We start from the raw sequence: 23699 nt of genomic DNA on the forward strand, positions 1-23699 counted from the left end.
CTCAAGGAAGTGGATTTATATGGTTCCACTTATTCAATTGTATATACAGGTATATACAGAATGCCTGAGAGCCTTACTATGATATGATATGATATGATATGATATGATATGATATGATATGATATGATATGATATTTGCATTTATAATGCGCCCCTCAGCCAATTTTTACATCGGTCCGGGGCGCAGCCCGGGGAAAAAAAAGAATACGAATAAATGGACAGGACAAAGAAACAGGGAACCAGGCAGACGGACAGACAGAGAACATAAGAACACCTCAGACACACAACACAACAGCAAAGTAACTAGTGATCATCCAGAGCGATTTTTTTTTTTTTTTTTTTTTTATCCACTTTTTCTCCCGAGAGAACATTGGCTCTATTTTCATTCCGGTACAAGGCCGGTCGCAAGCGCTGACGCAGGTGTATTTATCAACTTCTTTTCCTCTGCAAACCCCCCCCCCCCCGCCCCTAAATCTACACCTACGAGCACAGAGAACCATTCGTAACCGCACGAGTCCTTTTAGAGTTTATCAGCGGAGTACGGACAACGAAGGACACAACACAAAGACACACGTTGCTGCAGCATACTGTGTTTTCCTCTGCGACGTGGGAGGGGGCCGTGTGTGTGTGTGTGTGTGTGTGTGTGTGTGTGTGTGTGTGTGTGTGTGTGTGTGTGTGTGTGTGTGTGTTCACACGTGTGTATGCATTCCCTTCATGCATTCCATGTGTAAATTGCACATGTGTTAAGACATTTGTCTATTAAAACATCAAGTGCCGTTCAGCAGGGGGCACTGTGGGCCGTCAGTGCCAACGCTCTGCTCAATGAGATAAATGCCGGTGTTTTGCAGTGCTAAACCTATATTAAATATTATAGCTATGGATCTAATAACGCTGTCGATTGTCAGTGAGTGTCTTCCGGTCAACATGCAAAAAACAAATAATTTTTTCATCAATACATTTCCGTTTTATACCGTGGTGGATACGAGCATAGTTCCAGAGCGATTCTGTGTAATCCCAGGAAACGCAGCCAAATCAGCGTTTATCTGCATTTCATTTTAAATCGTTTAATTTCTCGTGTGGGGGGGTACTATGCTTCGAGCGCCACCAACGGCAAACGCTACACAGTACATTACAGACACAACCTGCAATTGCGGCGAAAAAATCATCGGATCAACGCAAGATTGGTAACATATAGTCCTTACCTTGTCTCTGATGTACTGCAAAAAGAATAATCCAATTATCTGATCGCCATTCCAAATATTCATCGCAATCGTTTGTCCGACGTTATCCAGCATTGCAGATGATCTGGCGGGTGGGGACCCTCGTCGAGGCAACTGTGGTGACCGCTTGTCTTGCCGGAGTGTTTAGAACCCGCCCCCACGCCGCAGCTCGGCCAAGAAAACAAACCACATCAATTCAAATGGAGTGCAATAGCGGCCGCAAGGCGTTAGGCGGCGGTATTGGCCGTTTGCGATCTCAGACACATTCAGGACAGCCTGCACAAGGTGCCTCGATATATTATGAATGGCAATAGCGAATAAAAGAAATAACGAAACAGAAACGTAGATCTACATTTCTGGCACTCAACCGCTGGGCCACAGAAACGTAGATCTACGTTAACGGCACCCAATGTGCTAAGACTCCCTACCTGGGACACCTCTCTCTCTCTCTCTCTTTCTCTCTCTCTCTCTCTCTCTCTCTCTCTCTCTCTCTCTCTCTCTCTCTCTCTCTCTCTCTCTCTCTCTCTCTCTCTCTCTCTCTCTCTCTCTCTCTCTCTCTCTCTCTCTCTCTCTCTCTCTCTCTCTCTCTCTCTGAGTCAGTGGACCGGCTGGTCTGCCCACATGCCAGGCTGGTTATTGGTTGGCACCCTTGGCCGTGCCACCACTCCCCCACACTGACCACAGCTGACTGAAGCTCGCCGTTGCTTTATTCTGTAGCTCTGCTTCATTCTGTAGGTGCCGGCTGCTCTGCCAAAACGTCTCATGCCAGCGGGCCCCCCAAGGAGATCCACATTAAGCCACAAACCCTGTCCGCTAAGTACATTCCCAGAGACCCCCCTCTGAGAAGATTGCTTTCAGATATGATTTGGTATTGCACTGCATACCTGTTCCGAGGGAGATAACTGTTATGACATTGGAACTTTGAATCGGAACAGTCATCTTTATACATTCTCACTGAGTGATTAGTAACATGATTGTGGCGTTAAACACCTGCTCATTTAGTCATTACTGCCATTACATCAGGGCCTCTGATCAGCTGGGGGGGAGATCTGTCACCGTGGAGACCCCCTGTTGTTCTCTGGATGCATGCTCTCTCAGTGGCTTTTAAGTCTCCCCTGTCCTGCATGTCCCTCTGTCTGTCTCCGCCTGAGCTGCAAGTAGATAACTATGGAAACATTCTATCTCCTCTATTGACTTGAGTCACAGCTTGAACGCTCTGAGAATTATACGTAGAGTAAATATATCCACAGTGAATTCAGCGGTCAGAGGCAGCCTGCTGCAACCAACTAACGTTAGCGCAGTTTAGCTAGCAACATCCTGCATCCTCTTCGTTGGCTGTTTTTGACTTGTTACAAGATTTGTATGTTTCCCTTGGTTTCTTGCTTGAATGTAAGTGATTAATGTTCAATCGATAGAGCCAGTAGTATGTAATACGATAGGGTCAGTAGTATGTAATACGATAGGGCCAGTGTATGTAATATGATAGGGCCAGTGTATGTAATATGATAGGGCCAGTGTATATAATATGATAGGGCCAGTAGTACGTAATATGATAGGGTCAGTAGTATGTAATATGATAGGGCCAGTGTATGTAATACGGGGTCAGTAGTATGTAATACGATAGGGCCAGTGTATGTAATACGATAGGGCCAGTAGTATGTAATACGATAGGGCCAGTAGTATGTAATACGATAGGGCCAGTGGTATGTAATATGATAGGGCCAGTGGTATGTAATACGATAGGGACAGTAATATGTAATACGATAGGGCCAGTAATATGTAATACGATAGGGCTAGTGGTATGTAATACGATAGGGCCAGTAGTATATAATACGATAGGGCTAGTGGTATGTAATATGATAGGGCTAGTGGTATGTAATATGATAGGGCTAGTGGTATGTAATATGATAGGGCCAGTGTATGTAATACAATAGGGCCAGTGGTATGTAATATGATAGGGCCAGTGGTATGTAATATGATAGGGCCAGTGGTATGTAATATGATAGGGCCAGTGTATGTAATACGATAGGGCTAGTGGTATGTAATATGATAGGGCTAGTGGTATGTAATATGATAGGGCCAGTGTATGTAATACAATAGGGCCAGTGGTAGGCTGCCTTGTGACCAGGGTAGAGTAGCACTCTGTGCAGTGTTGCCTCGTGGACTAAATGACGTCTTGGTAGCTTCACGGATGTCCACCATTGCAGGCTCTGCCAATGTGAAGAAATCCCCCTCCTCCAAAACTGCACAGTGCACCTTTAAAACCTATTGTATCATTTGAAAAAAAAAATTGTTAAGAGAATCGACAATAATTAGATGCATAGTAAATGTTTGTGTGTGTGTGTGAGTGCAAGCATGTGTGCATGTAGATAGGCAGTGTGACTTAGTCAGATGTCTTCAAAAGCATGTTAATATTTTAGTCTTATTTGTGATGTCTGTGGATTCAAATAATATAATATAATCAAACAGAGAGCAATATGGTGCGGATAGTGCAGGAATATTTGTGTGATTGACAGTCTTTATGGTGTTTGTATTCCGTTGGATGTCCTTTTCTTGTTGCAACAGCTCACAAATCTTGCTGCTGTGTTTGCACATGGTTGTACTTCACCTGTTCCGTTATTTGACATGTTTTCAAAGTCTCTGCAAAGGTGTTTGCAATTTGTGGGAAGTAGGCTATATGTCTCTGATGTCTTGGTATAGTGGGCAGGTTGTTAGGAAGTGTAGCTCGGTTTCCATCTAATCTTGTGTGCAGTGGGTGCACAGTCTGTCTTCTCTTGGGAGCCAGATCTGTCTATGGCGGCCTTTCTCGATGGCAAGGCTGTGCTCACGGAGTCTGTACCTAGTCAAGGATCTCCTTAGTCTTGGATCAGTCACAGTACTCAGGTATTCAGTCACTGTGTACTCTCTGTTTAGGGCCAAATAGCATTCCAATTTGCTCTGGTTTTGGGTTGATTCTTTCCAATGTGTCAGATCGTTTTATTTTAGTTTTCTTATCATTTGGTTTAGTCCAGTGTAGTTTCTGTCTGATGGCTCTGCTTGTGTTTGTGAGCAGAGTCCCAGAACCACTTGGCTGAGCGGGCATCTCTCTAGGGTCTCTCTGTGGGTGAGGGCTTTGTCAGGAAGTGTGTCTGGGTCACTTTCTTTTAGGTGATTATAAAATTGAAATGCTCTCTTTTGGATTTAGATGATTACTGGGTATCTTCATAATTCTGCTCTGCATGCATTATTTGGTGTTTTCTGTTGGGTGCGGAGAAGGGATTTACAAATTTCTGCATGCAGAGTCCCAATTTGGTGTTTGTCTCATTTTGTGAAAACTCGCAACCATAAAGGGAAATGGGTTCTATGACGGGGTCTAATATTTTGAGCCAGATTTGAATTGGAATGTCTAGCTTGATGCTCTCTCTCTCTCTCTCTCTCTCTCTCTCTCTCTCTCTCTCTCTCTCTCTCTCTCTCTCTCTCTCTCTCTCTCTCTCTCTCTCTCTCTCTCTCTCTCTCTCTCTCTCTCTCTCTCTCTCCCACACACACAGGTTGATGAGGAGGAGGAGAAAGAAGAGGAGATGGGCTATGCTGAAGAAGGACCTGTGGAGAGTGAGTAGCTACTAGCTACAGAGTGTTTTGTTTATACGTGTCGTCACGCTGACGGAGTCTCCCTCCCCTTCCCTCCTCGCTGAGGGCAGGCAACACAAACCATGACTCAGTTTCCTTCTTTTAACTCTATCAGTGCCAGACCCGATGATAGTCGGGTTATATCGCCATGCGTTGATCGCCAGGACCCCTGAAAACCGAGTATAGCCTACTCGGGTTGTCATCGTTATTTCTTTTATTCGATTTTTTCATTCATTTCAGGCACATGGACCTCGTGGTTACCATAGGGAATCACTCTGAGATTGCTATACCTGCTTTGATCCAACCATGATTTCACATCGATCGCAACGATCATATGTAACGTACTCCAAAACGTATGCCGTTGGTGACGATCAAAGCATCAAAAAACTACCCCCCCCCCCTTTCATGCATTCATGATGAAACATAATACCTATTATATAAATTTGATTTGGAAATAGTAGCGTGTCCAGGCAAGAAACGCCAACGCTTATAGCAGAATTCACGTAGCGCCCTATAACTCTTTTCTATAAAGCTTTTCAGGAATTATCCCGGATCACTCCTAAACTATACAATATTCACCACGGTATAACACGCGAACATATACATGAAAAAAAATTGGGCTGTCAGTTTATCACGTTAATTAGATTAATTAATTACACAGCAAATGATCGCGTTATGAAAATTAACTCAAATAAAAATAATTTTTTATTTTATTTTTTTATATTTTTTTATCTCATTCATTCCATAAGACCGTAGAATACACATTTACAGACTTTTTTTTAATATGGTCCATTTGCATGTTCTTGGTATCTGATTCTAGGGACATCTATGGATCTCAGGGAATGTATTCCCAGTGTCAGTAATACTGTGTCTGTTACTAGGCTTGCATATAGAATATCAGGCCTAAAATGGTTATGCGATTAAAATGCGATTAACTAGATTAATTAATTAATTACAAATCCTGTAATTAATTAGATACATTTTTTTAATCGCCTGACAGCACTAGAACAAATTTATTCTTTTTCACATGTTGAGCGATGAATAGTTGATGTCAAATGAGCCATAGTATTGTCTCCATAGCTATAATATATAGAATATAGATATAGCCCTGCAAACACCGCCACGCATCCCTATCTCTTAGAGCGGTGGCGAAGTAGGAACAAAGATGGCTAGACCCGCCGGCGCTGAAATCATATTCTCCATCTTTGCATAACGACTAGTGACGGACATCTAACCGGTGTCACGCAACACGGCGTGGGAGACTCTGGGTTCTCTGGGTGCACCTCTGGGTAAATGCCACGAGTGACATAATCATTCTCATTCAGTAGACCGGGAGATACCTGAATGGGTCTTTATCTGCCTGCTCTTCCGCATCTCCGGCATTGATTGGCTAATGGAGTACGGCGGTCTGTTGTTCACTGCCGTGTGCCAGACCTGATGTTTATCTCATCAGGAAGCTGCCCCCACCTCGCTAGCCGCCACCCGGCGCCGGCAGGCAATTATAAACAGGATGCAGAGGGAGGCGGGTCTGTCTCCTCTAGTGCTAGGCTGAAGTTAAGGAGAAGAAGGTGGGTCTGTCTGCTCTAGTGATAGGCTGAAGTTAAGGAGAGGGAGGCGGGTCTGTCTCCTCTAGTACTAGGCTGAAGTTAAGGAGAAGAAGGTGGGTCTGTCTGCTCTAGTGATAGGCTGAAGTTAAGGAGAGGGAGGCGGGTCTGTCTCCTCTAGTGCTAGGCTGAAGTTAAGGAGAAGAAGGTGGGTCTGTCTGCTCTAGTGATAGGCTGAAGTTAAGGAGAGGGAGGCGGGTCTGTCTCCTCTAGTGCTAGGCTGAAGTTAAGGAGAAGAAGGTGGGTCTGTCTGCTCTAGTACTAGGCTGAAGTTAAGGAGAAGAAGGTGGGTCTGTCTGCTCTAGTACTAGGCTGAAGTTAAGGAGAAGAAGGTGGGTCTGTCTGCTCTAGTGCTAGGCTGAAGTTAAGGAGAAGAAGGTGGGTCTGTCTGCTCTAGTGCTAGGCTGAAGTTAAGGAGAAGAAGGTGGGTCTGTCTGCTCTAGTGCTAGGCTGAAGTTAAGGAGAAGAAGGTGGGTCTGTCTCCTCTAGTGCTAGGCTGAAGTTAAGGAGAAAAAGGTGGGTCTGTCTGCTCTAGTGCTAGGCTGAAGTTAAGGAAAGGGAGGTGGGTCTGTCTGTTCTAGTGCTAGGCTGAACTGAAGGAGGGGGAGGCGGGACTGTCTGCTCTAGTGCTAGGCTGAAATTAAGGAGAGGGAGGTGGGTCTGTCTGCTCTAGTGCTAGGCTGAAGTTAAGGAGAGGGAGGCGGGACTGTCTGCTCTAGTGCTAGGCTGAAGTTAAGGAGAGGGAGGCGGGTCTGTCTGTTCTAGTGCTAGGCTGAACTGAAGGAGAGGAAATGAAAACAAAATAAATCCTGCTTGTTGCCTATTAGGAGAGTTTCATGTTGCATGAGCTATGTGCATTATATGATGTGTGTCTGTGTGTGCGTGTGTGTGTGTGTGTGTGTGTGTGTGTGTGTGTGTGTGTGTGTGTGTGTGTGTGTGTGTGTGTGTGTGTGTGTGTGTGTGTGTGTGTGTGTGTGTGTGTGTGTGTGTGTGTGTGTGTGTGTGTGTGTGTGTGTGTGTGTGTGTGTGTGTGTGTGTGTGTGTGTGCGTGTGCGTGTGTGTGCGCGTGTGCTCTGCCTCTCTCCTCTGACAGGTTTTTGTACAGACCAGAAGAAACCAAAGGTCATCTTCATGATGGGTAGGTGCACACACACACACATACACACACACGTACATACAGTACATACTGTGACGAGCCTGGTGTTGTTCAAGCTCGACACGGACCAAAAAAACTATTTCAATGTCCACACAAACACAATTTCAATAAATAAATGATATTTATTGTTTAACAGCACAAGTCCAATGGGCAATAGGGTAATCCAATAACAGTCCAGGGTCAAAACACGTATCAGGCTCTCCCATTACAACACCTTCTCGCCTTCACCTCTCCTCTCACTACCTCTCACCTCACAAAACTCTGTCACCAACAATTTCTCGCTATCCGTACTTCGCTCCTACCTCACCTCCTCTCCACAATACTCTATCTGTCCTAGTGTTTTATGTTATATGTGTCTGGTGTGTGTGCATGTGGGATGTGGGTGATCTAATGGTGCACAGGTGTGTTCTATCAGTCCTAATCAGCTGCCTAATTGCTTCTCCTCATCCTTCACGTAGCCATGGGACGGGGGATGATATCTGCCACAATACATACACACATGCACACACACACATACATACAGTACATACATACAGTACATATGTAACGGATAGTACCGTGAAGCGCAGTCACGATGGACTTCAGATGTTGTGAAGTGACTGGGGCGAGTAGCGGTGCTATGGGTTAAACTCACTCTCACCCTTAAAAGACACATAGACACGTTGCAAAGTAGTGAGTTCACTTCTTGGTATAACGGTCTGTGTTGTTGCCCGCGGTGTGGGAAACCACGGGTTCGAAACTCCCTCTGGGCATCGAAGTTTAACACTTTGAGTGCCAGCCACGAGAAACTCGTTTTTAATCGTTATTTTTCATCAATCTAGCCTCACGTTACCAGTGGGGATCTGTCTGAGCTCGAACAGGGTTCGGGCTGGGTAGGGCTTTGTTTTTAAATAAATAATTCGGGCTCGGCCGGGCCGGGCAGTGCCCTCTTTAAAAAAATAAATATTTATTGCGTCTTTTTTTTTTTGCGTTCGCTATACTCATATAACTAGGGTTATAGGATAACCTTAAGTTTCTGTTTCATTTTCGCATAACGTAGTGCTGTCATCAGAGAGTGAAAACCTTGTGTCTGAGGAGTCAAGATGTATAAGTTAACAGATAAAATAGTCAAGGGAAAGTTGCATTTTTGGAAACATTTGGATGTAATTACCGCAGCCCACAGGGAGAACTCGAGGGGAGCGCTCAGGTGGATAATGAACAAATGAACCAGACCGAAGTGGCATTGTTTGAAGTTGGAATATAGCCAGTTGGCGAACGTTTTAATTTGTTCTTGGATGTATGTAGCCGGTTGGCGAAGTTTTGTTAACATTGTTCAACGTGTTGCTGACATCAACACAGCAAAGTGGTGAGTCTGATTATTATTATTTGCAGGTGTGTGGGGTCGCTGCTGCCCTGTTCTGTTGCGCTTTTCATTATATAAATGTTGCTCTGCTCAAAATCTGATTTCTGTTTTCTGTTTGTTTGTATAGTGACTGAGTAGGCTATTGTGTCGTGTGTGTGTGTGTGTGTGTCAAAGAAGATTCCATATAGCCTTCAAATACGTTTTACGAGGCTGCCGTGTGAGACAGTGAGTCAGTCTAACGCCAGCGCTGGGAAATAGAATTTGCGAAACAGGCTATAGAATGGTTGTTAGTTTTCAGCGTGATATGTGTTATTTAGTTAGACCTATTGGACATTTTCGTTTTTGTTTATTTATTAAGTTAATATATAAACAGTATTTAGAATATTTAAAACAAAAAAAATTATTAAATATTTGGCTATATAATTAATGTTTTCTTTAGTTTTCACTATCTGTTATTTAGGTAGACCTATTGAACATTTTCGGTTTTGTTTATTTATTAAGTTCATATAAAACCGTGTTTCGAATATTTAAAACAAATACAAAAAAAATATATTTTAATAATAATAATAATAATAATAATTTTTTTTCTGGTTTTCACGCGGGCTAGGGCTTAAAATATTATTTACAGTCGGGCTTATTTTCAGGCAGGGCCTGAAGTTCTCGGGCTCGGGCTGGGCACGGGCTTCATTTCAAGGCCCTTGCAGACCACTATATTGCACCCCATTGGATTGGACTGAATGAAATGGATGGGAAAAAAAGAGTCCGGATTCCACATTTTACTTGTCAGGCATGTAATCCGAGCCGATCCCATTCATTGCCCACCATCAGAACAGCATGCAATATGTCTTTCGACCACCCAGCGTTGGATCAATAAACGCGATCGATATTTGGAATGGCGATCAGGAATTGGAATAATCTTTTTGGAGAACATCTGATCTGAGGTAAGAAATCTATTTTACCAGTCTTGGGATAATCAGAGTTATTTTCACCTATATATCAGCGTGTACCATATGTGTGTGTGGCTGTGAGTGTGCTGATCAGGAAATAAGATAATAGATTTTTCAGCCCGCTTCTATAGCGTGCATAAGTACACATATACTATCGATAATCTAGCGTTTATTTGAAAATGATTCATAAATAGGCCGAAAAATGACAACGTGTTTTGTGTATTCCAGTAAAGCGCGATTCCTGCAGAATCTTTATTTTTTTCTGAAAGTTTGAAAAAAACAAGCGTTTTTCAAAATGGTGTAAAACGGAAATGAACCGATTAAAAAACAATCCGTTTCGACAATGTAGACTGCAAACAAGTCATTGATAAGCGATTAGACACATAGCCATAATTTAAGATATAGTTTATGTGTTCGCAAATGTGATTGCTCTGTCATTGAATAGAGCGTTGGCACTCAAGTGTGTGTGTGTGTGTGTGTGTGTGTGTGTGTGTGTGTGTGTGTGTGTGTGTGTGTGTGTGTGTGTGTGTGTGTGTGTGTGTGTGTGTGTGTGTGTGTGTGTGTGTGAAAACTAGGGGTGGGGGAAAAATCGATACGTAGTAGTATCGTGATACTTTGCGTGGCGATACTGTATCGATACAGGGACGCCAAGTATCGATATTAAATAATTTATTAAAAAAGATTTAATCTTTTTAAATTTTTTTATAAGGAAGTTGCATTGTTCATTTCAATACCTGTAATAGTACAGTAGTCCACACACACGCACACATGTGCATTCAGTTAAGTTGGAATATGACTGTAATACAAACAGTTCAGTTTGTCAGGTACATGCAACACAGATTACAGTGTTTACATCTGTCTGCTTGAGAAAATACCATGTTCTGCAATAAAAAATGTTGAAGTGAGATGAACAGACTGAACTTTATTTTATTAGATAAAACATGTTGACAAAGTTTTACTTTGCAGTTGAAAAAGGGTATTAAATCGCAATATATCGCAATATTAATATCGCAATACTCAGCATATCGCAATATATTTAGTATCGCAATACTATCGTATCGTATCGTGAGGCCTCTGGTGATTCCCACCCCTAGTGGAAACCCAGGATTCGGTGTGTGGTCTGACTGGCCGGACTTGTGAAAACCTTGTGTCTGAGGAGTCAAGATGTATAAGTTAACAGATAAAATAGTCAAGGGAAAGTTGCATTTTTGGAAACATTTGGATGTAATTACCGCAGCCCACAGGGAGAACTCGAGGGGAGCGCTCAGGTGGATAATGAACAAATGAACCAGACCGAAGTGGCATTGTTTGAAGTTGGAATATAGCCAGTTGGCGAACGTTTTAATTTGTTCTTGGATGTATGTAGCCGGTTGGCGAAGTTTTGTTAACATTGTTCAACGTGTTGCTGACATCAACACAGCAAAGTGGTGAGTCTGATTATTATTATTTGCAGGTGTGTGGGGTCGCTGCTGCCCTGTTCTGTTGCGCTTTTCATTATATAAATGTTGCTCTGCTCAAAATCTGATTTCTGTTTTCTGTTTGTTTGTATAGTGACTGAGTAGGCTATTGTGTCGTGTGTGTGTGTGTGTGTGTCAAAGAAGATTCCATATAGCCTTCAAATACGTTTTACGAGGCTGCCGTGTGAGACAGTGAGTCAGTCTAACGCCAGCGCTGGGAAATAGAATTTGCGAAACAGGCTATAGAATGGTTGTTAGTTTTCAGCGTGATATGTGTTATTTAGTTAGACCTATTGGACATTTTCGTTTTTGTTTATTTATTAAGTTAATATATAAACAGTATTTAGAATATTTAAAACAAAAAAAATTATTAAATATTTGGCTATATAATTAATGTTTTCTTTAGTTTTCACTATCTGTTATTTAGGTAGACCTATTGAACATTTTCGGTTTTGTTTATTTATTAAGTTCATATAAAACCGTGTTTCGAATATTTAAAACAAATACAAAAAAAATATATTTTAATAATAATAATAATAATAATAATTTTTTTTCTGGTTTTCACGCGGGCTAGGGCTTAAAATATTATTTACAGTCGGGCTTATTTTCAGGCAGGGCCTGAAGTTCTCGGGCTCGGGCTGGGCACGGGCTTCATTTCAAGGCCCTTGCAGACCACTATATTGCACCCCATTGGATTGGACTGAATGAAATGGATGGGAAAAAAAGAGTCCGGATTCCACATTTTACTTGTCAGGCATGTAATCCGAGCCGATCCCATTCATTGCCCACCATCAGAACAGCATGCAATATGTCTTTCGACCACCCAGCGTTGGATCAATAAACGCGATCGATATTTGGAATGGCGATCAGGAATTGGAATAATCTTTTTGGAGAACATCTGATCTGAGGTAAGAAATCTATTTTACCAGTCTTGGGATAATCAGAGTTATTTTCACCTATATATCAGCGTGTACCATATGTGTGTGTGGCTGTGAGTGTGCTGATCAGGAAATAAGATAATAGATTTTTCAGCCCGCTTCTATAGCGTGCATAAGTACACATATACTATCGATAATCTAGCGTTTATTTGAAAATGATTCATAAATAGGCCGAAAAATGACAACGTGTTTTGTGTATTCCAGTAAAGCGCGATTCCTGCAGAATCTTTATTTTTTTCTGAAAGTTTGAAAAAAACAAGCGTTTTTCAAAATGGTGTAAAACGGAAATGAACCGATTAAAAAACAATCCGTTTCGACAATGTAGACTGCAAACAAGTCATTGATAAGCGATTAGACACATAGCCATAATTTAAGATATAGTTTATGTGTTCGCAAATGTGATTGCTCTGTCATTGAATAGAGCGTTGGCACTCAAGTGTGTGTGTGTGTGTGTGTGTGTGTGTGTGTGTGTGTGTGTGTGTGTGTGTGTGTGTGTGTGTGTGTGTGTGTGTGTGTGTGTGTGTGTGTGTGTGTGTGTGTGTGTGTGTGTGTGTGTGAAAACTAGGGGTGGGGGAAAAATCGATACGTAGTAGTATCGTGATACTTTGCGTGGCGATACTGTATCGATACAGGGACGCCAAGTATCGATATTAAATAATTTATTAAAAAAGATTTAATCTTTTTAAATTTTTTTATAAGGAAGTTGCATTGTTCATTTCAATACCTGTAATAGTACAGTAGTCCACACACACGCACACATGTGCATTCAGTTAAGTTGGAATATGACTGTAATACAAACAGTTCAGTTTGTCAGGTACATGCAACACAGATTACAGTGTTTACATCTGTCTGCTTGAGAAAATACCATGTTCTGCAATAAAAAATGTTGAAGTGAGATGAACAGACTGAACTTTATTTTATTAGATAAAACATGTTGACAAAGTTTTACTTTGCAGTTGAAAAAGGGTATTAAATCGCAATATATCGCAATATTAATATCGCAATACTCAGCATATCGCAATATATTTAGTATCGCAATACTATCGTATCGTATCGTGAGGCCTCTGGTGATTCCCACCCCTAGTGGAAACCCAGGATTCGGTGTGTGGTCTGACTGGCCGGACTTGAATGACCTATGCGGCTGGTCTAACGTGGCCCTAGAGTGGGTGGGGCCAAATTCAGAGACTGTGAATGTCTCTGAAGAGATCATCTCTGACCCTAACGTATCTGTGAGGGCAACCATCAACATCTGAGAGAGAGAGAGAGAGAGAGAGAGAGAGAGAGAGAGAGAGAGAGAGAGAGAGAGAGAGAGAGAGAGAGAGAGAGAGAGAGAATTAAGTACATTTGCTGAAATACAGTTGTTCTTAATTTTCTCACTTGCTATGTGAGAATGTTAGTTATTATGTTCTCAATGCCCCTTGCATTGTATGAAAATTGTGTGGAAGAGTTTGCTATAGTTCTAGTGCTACCCCTTTGTACATTGTGGCTGTGTCTGACAAAAGTTAACAATAAATAATGTTATTAGGAATACATTTGCCTCCTGCGTGAACTGTGCATAGCTGAATAGACTGTATTTTAACATCGGTCATATGGTGGTACTTGGAGAGCCAGCTACGTTTTCAGGTGGTACTTGGTGTAAAAAGGTTGAGAACCACTGCCTTAGGTAAGTAACGGAAGTATCCAGTTGCAGACAGAGGGGTTGATGTCATGGTCCTTGGTTTCCACAAGGTCACCACGTTTGGAGATGAGTTTGGAGGGGATGAATGAGGGTGTTGAATGCTGAGCTGAAGCCGATGAACAGCATTCTCACATGGGTATTGCTCTCATCAGTGAGGGTGAGAGGCCAGATTTGAGGTGAGCCTGGACCAGCCTCTCAAAGCACTTCATGATAATGAGTGTAACACGGTGGAAGTCATTGAGGCTTGTGGCAGAGGAGTGTTTCGGCACTGGCATGATGGAGGTGGTTTTAAAGCACGCTGGGACAACTGCCTGGGCTAGTGACAGGTTGAAGATGTCAGTTAAGACCCCAGCTGCTCAGCGCAGTTCCTTGTGTGCATGTTATGAGTGTTGAGGGATCAATTAGGTTGCTGTGACGATGGGAGTGAGTCTGTGGTGCCTTTGCTTTAACCGGCTGTATAGGAACTTCCTATCAACCTATCATCACGCAGTCATCATGACATGGCAGAAATGAGCAGCCTTTACCGTTTACCAGTCATTGTGTCCTTAATGCTGCATGTGGGGTTAATGGGGATGTGTTTATGTTTATTTAGGATCCCCATTAGCTTTTGCACTAGGCAAAAGCTATTCTTCCTGGGGTCCGGCACGCACAAATGTACAACAGTATTCAATACATTACATTACATCAATACATACATTACATCATCATCAGCATCAACATCAATACATTACATCAATATCAACATCAGTCACATCATCAATTACAGTACATCACTATCAACATAAGTTAGAATGATATTGTACAAGATATCCACCAGCAAAAAGCAATCAAATAAAATAACTAAAATAGGGGAGCTCCAGTAGCTCACCACGTACCGCGAGTGCTATTTCAGCGCCGTGGACAACCGTGCTCGTCACGGATCTGGGGCTGAGCGAGTTCGAATCCCGGACTGCAGCCGTGCCTTTCCCAGAGTGTCTTCCCCCCCATCTGAACCCTTTCAGCCTGCTTCTGTCGGTCGAACTTGACCAAGTATAAATGCGATAAACGTATAAAAGAGCCAGGGAAATGGCCAAAGTTTAAAAAATAAATAAATAAAAATAACTAAAATAACTAAAATCAAACAAATAGTGCTTCCTGAGCAGCACTCACTGCCATCAACTTAAACACAACCAACGTTAAAATAACTAAAATAACTCAAATCAAACAAATAGTGCTTCCTGAGCAGCACTCACCGCCATCAACTTAAACACAACCAACAGTCAACTGGTTTTCACCTCTTTGCCATAATGGCTCAGTGCATGCTCATCAGCAGATGGCACTTTAACTTCCTCTTAAAGGTAGCCTTGGATTCTATTTCAGCTAAGTAGCTTGGCAATGAGTTCCATTCCATTATAGCTCTGTAAGTCACAGAAGATTTTAGTAGATTTGTTCTCGGTTTAGGTGCCATTAGATGGCCTGACGTAGCTTGTCTAGTCATATGGTCATGTTCTTCTCTTATGTAAACTATATGATCATAGAAATACTGTGGTTTTTTGACAACTTGAACATTTCTGAGAAAAGTAATGAGACGGGATTGCAGACGTTTCTCAACCGTAAGCCATGATAATTGTCTATGCATAGCTCCAATGTTAGTGCGCTTTGAACAGTGGAGGGCTAGCCTTGCAGCCTTATTTTGAGCTATTTGTAGTTTCTGTATTTGTGTTTTTGCTGCTGATGACCATATGACGGGACAGTACTCAAGATGTGACAAAACCAAAGCCTGGATGACTTCTTTCAAAGTGGTTGGTGTTAAATACTTTGTGCATTTTCTTGTCACAGCTATGCTCCTTCCTATTTTTGTTATTATACTGTCAATTTGCTTTGTCCACTTTAAACCTGAGTCAAGAACCATGCCAAGCAACTTGGCTTCTTTTACCTGTTCCACTGGCTGACCAGCCAGAGTCAGGCTTAATTGTGGATCGCTGCTTAATTTGTGCCTGGATCCGAATACCATTGCTTTTGTTTTTGCAATGTTGAGTACCAGTTTGTTATTGTTGACCCAGTCTGTTATGGCTTTAAGCTCTATTCCAAGTATATTGTTTAACTCACTACATGTTGATGCTGTACTGTACATTGTCGAATCGTCAGCATACATGATTACCCTAGATTTATTTAATACATAAGGGAGGTCGTTTGTGAATATTGAGTATAGCAAAGGCCGAAGCAAACTTCCCTGTGGGACCCCACACTGCAACACCTTACTTTCAGAAAAGCTCCCATTGAAAAATACTTTCTGGCTTCTCCTAGTCAGGTAGGTCTCCATCCAACACATAGCAACAGAGCCAAAGCCATAGCATTTGAGTTTGTTCAGCAGCAGACTATGATCGATCACATCGAAAGCTGCGCTAAAGTCTAACATCACAGCTCCAACAAGCCTCCTATCATCCATGCTCTTAAACAATTCATCGGTCATTTGGGCAAGTGCTGTGCTTGTAGAGTGACCATCTCTATATGCATGTTGGTAATTCGTTATCAGACTATTACTTAAAAAGTAGTTTTGAATTTGGGTGTATACAATTTTTTCTATTATTTTACTTAACACTGGGAGGAGACTTATGGGTAGACTATTGGAACCAGCAAAGGTTTTTCTTTTGTCCTTAGGTAATGGGATAACCTTGGCTTCCTTCCAGATCTCAGGGCACACACCTTGCTCTAGACATTTATTGAAGATGTGACTTAATGGCTTAGATATGTATTTGGCAGTCATTTTGAGCAGTTTACCATCCAAGTTGTCAATACCAGGAGATTTATCATCAGACAGGTGTAAAAGCATATTTTCAACATTTTCCTCTGTAACATGGTGGAACTCAAACATGCACTGCCTCTCCTTCATGATACAATCTTTAATGATGTTATGTGACACTGTGTCATCGACTGCACCCATGGCGTTTCTCAGCTTGTCTACTTTATTTGTAAAGTAATTAAAATGATTTGCAATATCTGCTGGCATGGTAAGGAATTTACCCTCTGTTTCTATAAAGGAAGGATGCATGTTTGAGTTCCTCCCCATTATGTTATTTAACGTTCTCCATAATTTTTTTTCATCATTTTTAGAATCACTGATTTTCTGCATGTAGTATTCCTTCTTTCTACATTTATTCAATTTTGTTACCGCGTTTCTTAGTTTACAGTAATGTTGTTTGTCACATGGATTGCCTGTTCTATTTGCGTTTTTTTTTGCATCATCTCGTTGGACCATCAGACTTCTCATCTCATTATTCAACCACGGTGCACAATTTGACCGTGCCGACCATTTTCTCATTGGAGCATGCTGATCGGCTATCCCCATGAAATACTTCATAAATTCTCCCAGTGCTTTTTCTGGGTTTTCTTCATGGCAAACATCAAACCATTGCTTATTCTTTACCTCCTCCACAAATTGTGCTGGATTAAACCCCTTATAAGACCTTCTATAATTTATCTTGGAGCCAGCTTTAGGTATTTTAGTCTTCCGTACAATGGCTACTAGGTTATGATCACTAAAACCAACTGTAAGTGACAACACTTTAGTGCAGAGCTCTGGCCTGTTAGTATATATATGATCAATGCAGGTTGTTGTAATGGCCCCATGTTTATTTGTGGCCATTCTAGTTGGTGATGTCATTACCTGAGTCATATTACACATTTTGGCAGCTAATGCAATCTTGTTCCACATGGGGCATTTCTCATTGAAGGCATTGATATTCAGGTCTCCCATGAAATATATTTCACTATTACAATCAGCTGTGTTGTCTAACATTTCACATATACCATGTAGATAATTTGAATTGGCACTTGGTGGCCTGTAACAGCATCCAATTAATATGGGTTTTAAATTTGGCAATTGTATTTGTAACCATAAGGCTTCTATTTCATTTTTCATTAAGTCGTATCGTACTTTAGCTGGAATATGATTCTGTACATAAATCAGAACTCCGCCACCATTCTTATCTCTATCTTTTCTGAACAGATTGTAACCATGCATAGCAACCTCTAAATCACCAAAAGATGAGTCCAGGTGTGTTTCTGTGATAGCAAGTATGTGTATATTATTTGATTCTACCAAGTGGCATAATTCATGCATCTTGTTCCTCAGACTACACACATTCAAATGAGCAAGTAACATACCCTTTTTTGGCAGATTAACAGAGTGTGACACTGTTACCTTAGCAACCATAGTAGCGTGTGTGTACCGTCATAAGCCTGCGCCATTGTTTACTGCACGTTAGTGTCCAGCCTGTGCTTTTTCATCACCGCTCGTCAGCCAATATGTGATGTCGGAGTTGCGATACATCTGTCCATCGATGAAGAGTTTATCGATGAACAGACGGGTCTTTTTATTGCTGTTTCTGGCGTCCGTCATGATTGGATGTAGTAAACGTCGTCTCCTCATGATCTCCGATGGATATTGATCAGTGATCGAGAAGGGAGAGCCTTTCAACTCTCTGCCTCTCTCCATGATGGCGTGCTTCATTCTGGACTCAGTTACCATCGCCACTATGGGATGAGACTTCTGGACCCCAGGCTTGGATTGTCCAAGACGGTGCACTCTGCAGAAGCGGATTGCGTCTGGCTTTGTCATCTTGAGACTGTCCACCAAGAAAGACCGAACGATCTGCTCCGACTTTATGTAAGCTCCCTTACCTCCTCTTTCTTCACCACTTTGTTCAGGAAGCCCATGTATAATTATATTGTCTCTCATGCTTCGGTTCTGAAGATCCAGGACATCATTCGCTGTTTTATAGTTGTCTTCTTGGAGCTCGATTGTGACTTTCTGTAGTCTAATAACGTCAGCCCTGAGAGAAGCATTGTCCTTCTTTAGGACTTCAATTAGGGAGTTATTGAATTCCACCGATTCCTTTAACTCCTTCACGTCGTCACTTAGCTTTTTTAAAAGATCCAACTTCTCCAGCTGTTTTTGCATAGTTGACATAGACTCACGCATTACTTTTAATTCTGCAAGAAGAAGTGGATACTCTGTATCGCTAGAGCCCATCTGATTCCTGCTGCGTTTTCTTTCCCGTCCAGCGGCCTTTTTAGCCGACATATTATCATAAAACACGTCAATAAACGCTTCTAAATCGTCGATGGTTTCATCCACTGACAAATCCAGTCTGATAGTAAGACGTTTGATTTCTCTCAAAATGTTTTTTTGCGATAGAAACAAGCAAATGTTTGCAAAAGTGCTGGGAACCTGTTGCTGCTGCGAAATGGCGACCTCTCTGGTTGCTGTCAAAAAATGTTGTGTTTCGCCAAAAGGTGATGTTTTGCCAAATTGCCAACTCCAAATGACTGGATGTCGCAAAGATTGTACAGATGCTGGTGACGTCGGGTGACCTGATCTGAGCTAGTTTTGGCGTTTCTTTCCTTTTTTTTTTAAAGCCGCTTAAGATTCAAAATCCCCTGCCTTATCAGAGAGAGAAATGTATATCAGAAGGCTTCGTTCACGGGAACCACAGCTGCATGAACCGCAGACTAAGCTAAGAGCACTCTATTGATAGTTCATCGATTCTCCTAGAGCTGCAGCGAAGACTGAAGACTCCAATGAGAGGTCTATTGGAAGGGCAGGTCCATTGGAAGGGCAGGTCCACTGGAAGGGCAGGTCTACTGGAAACGCAGGTCCACTGGAAGGGCAGGTCTATTGGAAGGGCAGGTCCACTGGAAGGGCAGGTCTATTGGAAGGGCAGGTCCACTGGAAGGGCAGGTCTATTGGAAGGGCAGATCTATTGGAAGGGCAGGTCCACTGGAAGGGCAGGTCTATAGGAAGGGCAGGTCTATTGGAAGGGCAGGTCTATTGGAAAGGCAGGTCCACTGGAAGGGCAGGTCTATTGGAAGGGCAGGTCCACTGGAAGGGCAGGTCTATTGGAAGGGCAGGTCTATTGGAAGGGCAGGTCTATAGGAAGGGCAGGTCTATTGGAAGGGCAGGTCTATAGGAAGGGCAGGTCCACTGGAAGGGCATGTCTACTGGAAGGGCAGGTCTATTGGAAGGGCAGGTCTATAGGAAGGGCAGGTCTACTGGAAGGGCAGGTCCACTGGAAGGGCAGGTCTATTGGAAGGGCAGGTCTATAGGAAGGGCAGGTCCACTGGAAGGGCAGGTCTATTGGAAGGGCAGGTCTATAGGAAGGGCAGGTCCACTGAAAGGGCAGGTCTATAGGAAGGGCAGGTCTGCGGTCTCTGATTTGGGTGACTGAGCTACTGTCCTCTCTGCTCTTAATTTCCTCTCTCCTTCTTCTAAATATCACTTTAAATTAGGGATGTCTTGATCCGATCACGTGATCGGAATTGGGGCCGATCACGTGATTTTCCGAAGATCGGGATCGGCAAAAAAATATATATATATTGGGATCCAGCTGCAGAACAGCAGACCAGCCACACTCTCAGACCCAAATTAAATTAAATTAAATTTATTTATATTTTTTTTTAATCCCAATTTCTCACATTACATTCACCCTGAATGTTGACGTTATCCAGGTGAAAAGTTAACTTCATTCAAGCGAGGCATTGCAATTCTTGACATAAATCATTTGATGTATAATTAAATCAAAGGAAATGCGTTTGGGTCTGAGAGTGTGGCTGGTCTGCCGTTCTGCAGCTGGATACTTGTTATGGTTTGTAACCGACCCCAATCGCACAACACAAGACAGGTATGAGAGTAAGCCAAGAACGGGCATTTATTGAAAACACTCAGAAAAACGGCACTGTCCCTTTAAGGGAGAACACCAATACTGGATAAACAAGAAAGGGAAAAGGCCCAGTGCCTTTAAGAGGCGAGCTGGCTAAGGGGAAGGCAAGGGAAGGCTAAAGGAAACAGGGCCGGGGCAAGGGAAGGCAGGAACAGGGAGGACTAGGAGGACTCCAACCTCCTCCAACTAGGAGCGCCCTCCAACCTAACAAGGCCACTGGCCATGACAACATCCCCTCCAAATTCCTCAGAGACTCAGCAGCCGCCATCACACCAATCATCACACACATAATAAACCTCTCCATAAAACAGGGACACGTCCCCAAGGACTTCAAAATTGCGAGGGTGACCCCTCTGCACAAAAAGGGCAGCAAATTAGACCCAGGCAACTACCGCCCTGTTTCTATTCTCACCTCCATCTCGAAAGTCATGGAAAAAATAGTCTACGAACAGGTCGAAAAGTACCTAGCGGAAAAAAATCTAATCTACGAATTCCAATCTGGCTTCAGAACATCCCACTCCACTGACACATGCCTTCTCTATTTGAATGACCACATCAAACAAGAGGTGGACGCAGGCAAATACTGCGGCATGGTCATGCTGGACCTACAAAAGGCCTTTGACACGGTCAATCACTCCATTCTGATTGACAAGCTAAAAGCAATTGGTTTTGATAGTCTATCAGTGAGCTGGATGCAATCCTACCTTGAGGGGAGGGAACAGATGGTGGAGGTAAACGGTACCCTATCCCCCCCCCTCACAGTGAGCTGTGGTGTTCCACAAGGAAGCATACTAGGACCGCTACTGTTCCTAATTTATGCAAATGACATGTCGTCAGCTTGTGACTGCAACTTGTTCCTGTTTGCGGACGACTCAGCCCTGCTGGTCTCTGACAGGAACAAGTTACAGGTTGAAAAAACCCTCAGCTCGGAACTAGGCAGAATCTGCATATGGCTCGCTGATAACAAACTATCATTACACATGGGCAAAACAGAGTCCATTCTCTTCGGTTCAAATAACAAACTCAGCAAGACCGACGGCTTCTCAGTTACAGTGGGTGACAATATTGTCACAAGGAAAGATGAAATTACCTACCTGGGTTCCATCCTAGAGGCTAATCTCTCCTGTGACAAAATGGCATCCAATGTAATAAAAAAAGTCAACCAACGAACTCGATTCTTGTACCGGATCTCCTCTCTGGTAAACAAGAACACCCTGAAGACTCTGGCAGGAGCACTCATTCAGGGGTACTACGACTATGCTTGCACCTCATGGTACCAAAGCACCTCAAAGGCGCTAAAAACAAAATTACAAACATCTCAAAACAAACTGGTCAGACTACTGCTTGACCTTACTCCTAGAACCCACCTCACCCCTGCCCACTTCGACAACCTAGGATGGCTTAGAGTAGACGACAGAGTACAACAACTTGCAATGGGCCTGGTCTACAAGATACACTACACGACCAAGGTACCCATGTACATGTCAAAATACTTCCCAAAGGTCAGTGAATACCACGATCACAACACCAGAGGGAGCTCCACAAATCATGTTAAACCCAGATTCGGCTCAAATAAGGGACTAAACACGTTTCGCAATTATGCCACATCAATGTGGAACGCCCTACCCAAAGCTGTAAAGGAATGTGGATCACTACCCACTTTCAAAACCTCTCTCAAGGGACACCTACGGGAGACTGCAATTCAACACTGGCCCCTGTAAATATCCTAACCCAACCCCCTCCAATGTACAGTCATTTACCTAGTATGGTTTTGTCAATAGTTCAATGTACAATTGTGTTTGTTTGTACAGTGTCTCCTCCCCCCCCCCCTCAATGTACAGTGTTACTTGTTTATACAGTGTGCCCCCCGCCCCCCCCCCCCCCCAACCACCTCCAATGTAAATTACCCAGTATGGTTGTCAATATCCCAATGTACCCCACCCCCCCCACCCAACCTCCTCCAATGTACAGTTTCTACGTCAAATGTATATACTCCCTTTTCTTGACTCCTTCTGTATCACAAACAGTACTGTATTTGCAAATCTGGTATGTCATAAATGTATAGATGTAGCAGTACTGACTATCTGTATGTCATGTATGTCATATATGTCTATATGAATTGAAAATGGGGGACCCTGATGGAAACAAGACAAACGTCTTTCTCAGGTCTGCATCCCCTTAACAATTGTATGTATTGAGCCGTACTGTATTGTACCCATTCTGCAATCTGTTAAATAAAGTTTTCATTCATTCATTCATTGGACAGGGAGGACTAGGAGGAACTAGAGAGGGGAGAACTAGGAGGACTAGGGAAAAACAGGGTAAGGCCTTGGAACAGGGCGAGGGCTGGAGCTGCATACTGGGACAGAGAAAACAGGGTAAGGCCTTGGAAAAAGCATTAATGATGTTGCTGCTCTGCAGCTTCTCCCGGGATGGTAGTCTGGGGAAGCAGGTGGGAAACATCAGAGCCGCTCTGCAGACTTCTCTCGGCAGATCTCCGAGGTGGGTAAACGGAACCGAGAGGGAGAGAGGGAGTGGGTTAGCTCAGAGTGCAGTTGGAACAGAGCAGGTGACAGGAGAGGTGACTTGTAACCCAAAAACAGAGTTATCCAAGTGACTGAATCTTCGGTGTATAATAAACACTGAGAGCGAAGTCCCAAAATACAAATCCAGGTGATAATCTCTTCGGTGTGTAAACACACAGTGGGCGATGTTAGGCCAAAATATTATCCCAATGAAACAATCCAAAAAGGGCTAAACGCTGGGTGAGTGACTGTCTGATAAAAAGCTGGATATCTTCAGTGTTATATAAACACACGAAAAACGGATAGGATCAAGACAGTCATAAAAACTCACCCAGGCGCTGTGCGTAAAGAGCGTTGGAACAGAACGGAGCGAGCGGAGGTCTGAGTGGTGCGCGACTGCTTGGAGTGCGCGCCGGTACGGAGGACGCATCTGGAGAGCGTCTGCGCGGAAGAGCGCGCCAGGCTCGGAGGTCTGGATGGTGCGTCTGGGCGTCTGCTGCGCGGAGGTCTGGATGTGCGTCAGGA

The 23699-nt window shown here is 43.0% G+C and overlaps 1 protein-coding gene across 2 annotated transcripts in view; it reads left to right on the forward strand.

The window, feature by feature from the left end:
• The window catches only part of ak5 (adenylate kinase 5), a 310275-nt gene that overhangs the window by 197030 nt on the left and 89546 nt on the right, over positions 1–23699 (forward strand). The window contains exons 9-10 of one of the 2 annotated variants that reach the window (XM_084326901.1): positions 4748–4808; positions 7524–7568. In XM_084326901.1, the coding sequence (XP_084183027.1) occupies positions 4748–4808; positions 7524–7568 (106 nt within the window). The remainder of the gene's footprint in view (positions 1–4747; positions 4809–7523; positions 7569–23699) is intronic. The other variant, XM_084326902.1, reaches the window with a different exon arrangement.

This window comes from Notolepis coatsorum (assembly GCF_963971535.1).
Source record: "Notolepis coatsorum genome assembly, chromosome: 13".
Classification (NCBI taxonomy): Eukaryota; Metazoa; Chordata; class Actinopteri; order Aulopiformes; family Paralepididae; genus Notolepis; species Notolepis coatsorum.